The sequence below is a fragment of the Frankliniella occidentalis genome, unplaced genomic scaffold (genome assembly GCF_000697945.3).
Source record: "Frankliniella occidentalis isolate FOCC.00 unplaced genomic scaffold, Focc_3.1 Scaffold210, whole genome shotgun sequence".
In the NCBI taxonomy this organism is placed as follows: domain Eukaryota; kingdom Metazoa; phylum Arthropoda; class Insecta; order Thysanoptera; family Thripidae; genus Frankliniella; species Frankliniella occidentalis.
In genome coordinates, this window is record NW_026267336.1 from 436,511 (window position 1) to 440,024 (window position 3,514).

Genomic DNA, 3,514 nt, shown 5'->3' on the forward strand with positions numbered 1-3,514 from the left:
CCCCATCCCCCCTCCGCCCCTCCGCCAAATCGCTCTTTCCCCACTCACCTCCCTGCTTCCACTTCTCTGCTACCTCTCGCTTCAAGTGAACACGTTAAACGTGCACCGGCTCCGAGGAGTCCGGAGAACTGATGTCGGTTTGCCCAACGCAACGCAGACCTGCCGAACAATGCATTTGATGTCATTGACGTAACAGTAACAGGGGTCACGGTTAACGACACTAGTCGGTGCGAGAGAGACAGACTTATAGGTGACCCAGTAGAGTGAGAGAGCGTAATGACTACAAATTCTAATCTAGCTAGACTAGAAAACTTCACGGATGTTTGCGGAAAGGTTAGGAAATCGGCACTTACTGCTGTTTAAAGATATCTGAAGGCTTGGCTCAGCTCTTACTCACAACAAGACACAAAACACTAACACTCGGGACTCGATTCAACCCATTTAAACCAATTTAAACTTACTCTAACCTCCGCTGTCCCGCTGTCGTCCACCGTCCTCCGACGTTTGCAACTGCAATCCAACTGCGCAGCGGTGAGCTACGGTGGCGCGCCCCTCCGAAGTGGCGACTTTGTCAACTCGCTCCAGCAGACGAAACCCTCCGGCAGTTGGCGCGTTATCTAGCCCTGTCCAGCCGCACTCTTTTAATAAACACATTAGTCTAGTATTCTTTCCGTGTGTGTTGGGTGGTGTGTCTGTGTGTGTGTGGGGGGGGGGGCAGTTCCGTCGTTTTGGAAAGCGATCCTAATAGTCCCTGACCACGCCACGCCACGCGACGGCATCAGCGGACCGAGTCGAGTCCTCGCTCAGAGGGTAAATTAATGGTCATTCGTTTTGCTGATTGAGTGCCAGGTGTGTAAAAAAAAATTGTGGTTGAAAAAAGATCAGCGGTCATAAGCATGTAACATTATATGTAATTCGAATCACACAGACAGCACTGCGCATATTTGAGTACTTCGGACATAGAATAAACATCTGTAAAAACTAATGAATGGCGCTATATGGTAACCAAAAGACAAGAATATAATATTGAGATAATGACTCCATGAAGTGGCGGGCGTCTTAGATCAGCACCGTTACAAGAACAAGAAAAACAACAAATTCATCACATAGTATTTTGTAAGTAATAATTACTTAACATATGAATGATTCACATAAATAATATTGACATATTGCACAATACAAGCACATTAATACCCTTTCAAATTAATTATTTAATTTATTAGGAACAGGCAGTCAAAACTGCCTAACTTGACTTGAACACGAGTCAATTTTAGCTAAAGCAAAAACGACACTATAAGGAATATTTTAATATCACAGCTCCTTTGTGTTCACTGGACAGGAGGTAACATTTCTTTTCTGATCAAGTTACACAATAATAGACATCTTAAACTCCTTCCAAAAATTGACCATTTATAACCCTATTACAGGGGCCACAAGTTGCAGTGGTCTTTTTTCAGACATGGCACATTTTCCTCTCCAGGTCGGACACGAGGTCCAACATTTTGAGATGCAGTTCAGTCCGCGCTGGAGGCGGGGACGGCTGGCCCCTTGGCGTACACGGGCGAAGGGCTCGGAAGACTTTTGGGGGGCTGGGGCGGCTGGTAGAACAGCGAGCCCTGGTACGCGGGCGGGGGGTGGCCCGGGTGTCCGGAGGGGTGGCCGCCGGGGTGGCCGGGGCCGCCCGCCGAAGAGTCCGTGTCCACGAGTCTGTGGTAGCCGAGCGGGGCCAAGGGGTGGGGGTGGGACAGGTGCGGAGGGGGCGGGTGCGACCCAGGGTGCAGCGGGTGCGACGGGTGGCCCGGCTGGCTGCCGTGCGAGGGCGAGGACTCGTGGTACAGGATGGGGACCCGCACGATCCGCTGAGCGGCCGCGGCCGCCGCATGGGCGGAGGCCATGTTCGCCATGCTGGCCATGTTGGCCATGTTGGCGGCCTCCAGCTCGGCGGCCAACTGCCGCTTCCACTTGTTGCGCCTGTTCTGGAACCAGATCTTGACTTGCGTCTCGGTGAGGTGCAGCGAGGCGGCCAGCCCCGCGCGCTCGGACGAGGACAGGTAGCGCTTGAGGTCGAACGTGGACTCGAGCTGGAACACCTGCGAGCGCGAGAACACGGTGCGCGTCTTCTTCTTCCTCGCCTTCAGGTTGCTTCCACCTCCAGAGCCGGAGCTCCCCCTCGCGTTGTCGCCCTGACTGCCGCTGCCCTTGTCGTCAAAGTCGTCATCCTCCTCCATGACGTCATCGTCGTCTATGGCTATGTGCTCGTCGTCGTCGTCCATGTCTGCGGAGGCGGGGCTGGCGGGCCGGGCTGCGGGGGGCATGGCGTCGTGGCCGCCGGGGGTGGGGCTGGAGGCGGGGCTGGCGGAGGGCCGCGGCTGCGACGGCGGCTGCGGGCTGGGCGGCAGGAAGGGGTAGCCCGGGTAGCGGAAGGACAGCACCATCGGGGACGTCCTCCGCAGGAAGTCCTCGTGGAACAGCGAGGCAGCACTGGTTGGCGGTCGCGCGCTGGTCTCTGTGGACAGAAAGGCACACAAGGTCAGCTTCGTGCTCTTTGAGGGGAGGTTTCCGAGTTGGCTTTCAGCGTCAACACAATACTATGTAGTACTCACGGTAGTTGGGCGAGGGCGTCCTGGCGGGCGAGTGCGGGCTGCCGGAGCGGGGCGAGCGCGCGGGCGAGCGGGGCGGCGACCTGGACGGCGAGCGGCCGGGGCTGCGGCCGGGGCTGCTGCACCTCTCATCGGCCGTGGAGCCTGCTGCAACACAACAAAACAGCGTCGAAAATCAGAACAGGCCGGGGTAACAAACAAACCACTGAGCACTAAACGGGACAGCCCCGCCCCAGTCCGCCCCTCACCCAAACCACGGGAATGCTATTCGCTGCGAAAATCATTGCCCAACCGCACGCATCGTCCCCTACCACCCCCGCGCGGGGCCAACCCACCCCGCCCGCCCCGCGAAACACGGCGAGGGCCGTTACCACGCGGTTGTCAAATAAATCCTCATCACCTTTTTTTACGGGATGGCGTTGGCACGCGTTCGCATCCGAGCTGCTGTGCGGGCGGTGTGCTACAACGGGGGTGAGCAGAGGGTAGGAGGGCGTCTGTGTTTGCAGCCCGCTGACGGCCGATGACAGTGTGCCTTACTCAGGTAAGATTTGGAGAGGGAAAGGAAATTTCGATTCATGAACTCTGGAAGTTTAATCACATCACTTGGTATATTGAGCCGTGAGGCAATTCGACTGTGAGCTGGGAGGCTAGAGTTGGTCACGATGAAGATGGAGGTCTGGAGGGTGGGGGATGTCCGCAGGGGCGGCAGCCGGAACAGGATAGAGTCACTGCGCCTCTGGGACGAGAGTAAAAGCGCCCGCGCCACGCCTCAAATATTGGGATTGATTTATCTTTCGTCGCGTTTTTGTTGTGTTGGAAGTTATCCGGCGGGCGTTGCTGGACGACCCCCCAGGGCGGGGAACACACGCGTACACGCACACTAACACACCCGGAGAGCGGGAGGGGACTGGGGG

The 3,514-nt window shown here is 56.6% G+C and overlaps 1 protein-coding gene across 1 annotated transcript in view; it reads right to left on the minus strand.

The window, feature by feature from the left end:
- Nucleotides 1-909: 909 nt before the first annotated feature.
- LOC113214712 (homeobox protein Hmx-like) overlaps nucleotides 910-3,514 on the minus strand; it is a 6,482-nt gene continuing 3,877 nt past the window's right edge. Inside the window, exons 3-4 of the mRNA XM_052272536.1 lie at nucleotides 2,604-2,747; nucleotides 910-2,506 (exon numbers count right to left, since the gene is read on the minus strand). Of these exons, the coding sequence (XP_052128496.1) occupies nucleotides 1,515-2,506; nucleotides 2,604-2,747 (1,136 nt within the window). The 3' untranslated portion in view covers nucleotides 910-1,514. The remainder of the gene's footprint in view (nucleotides 2,507-2,603; nucleotides 2,748-3,514) is intronic.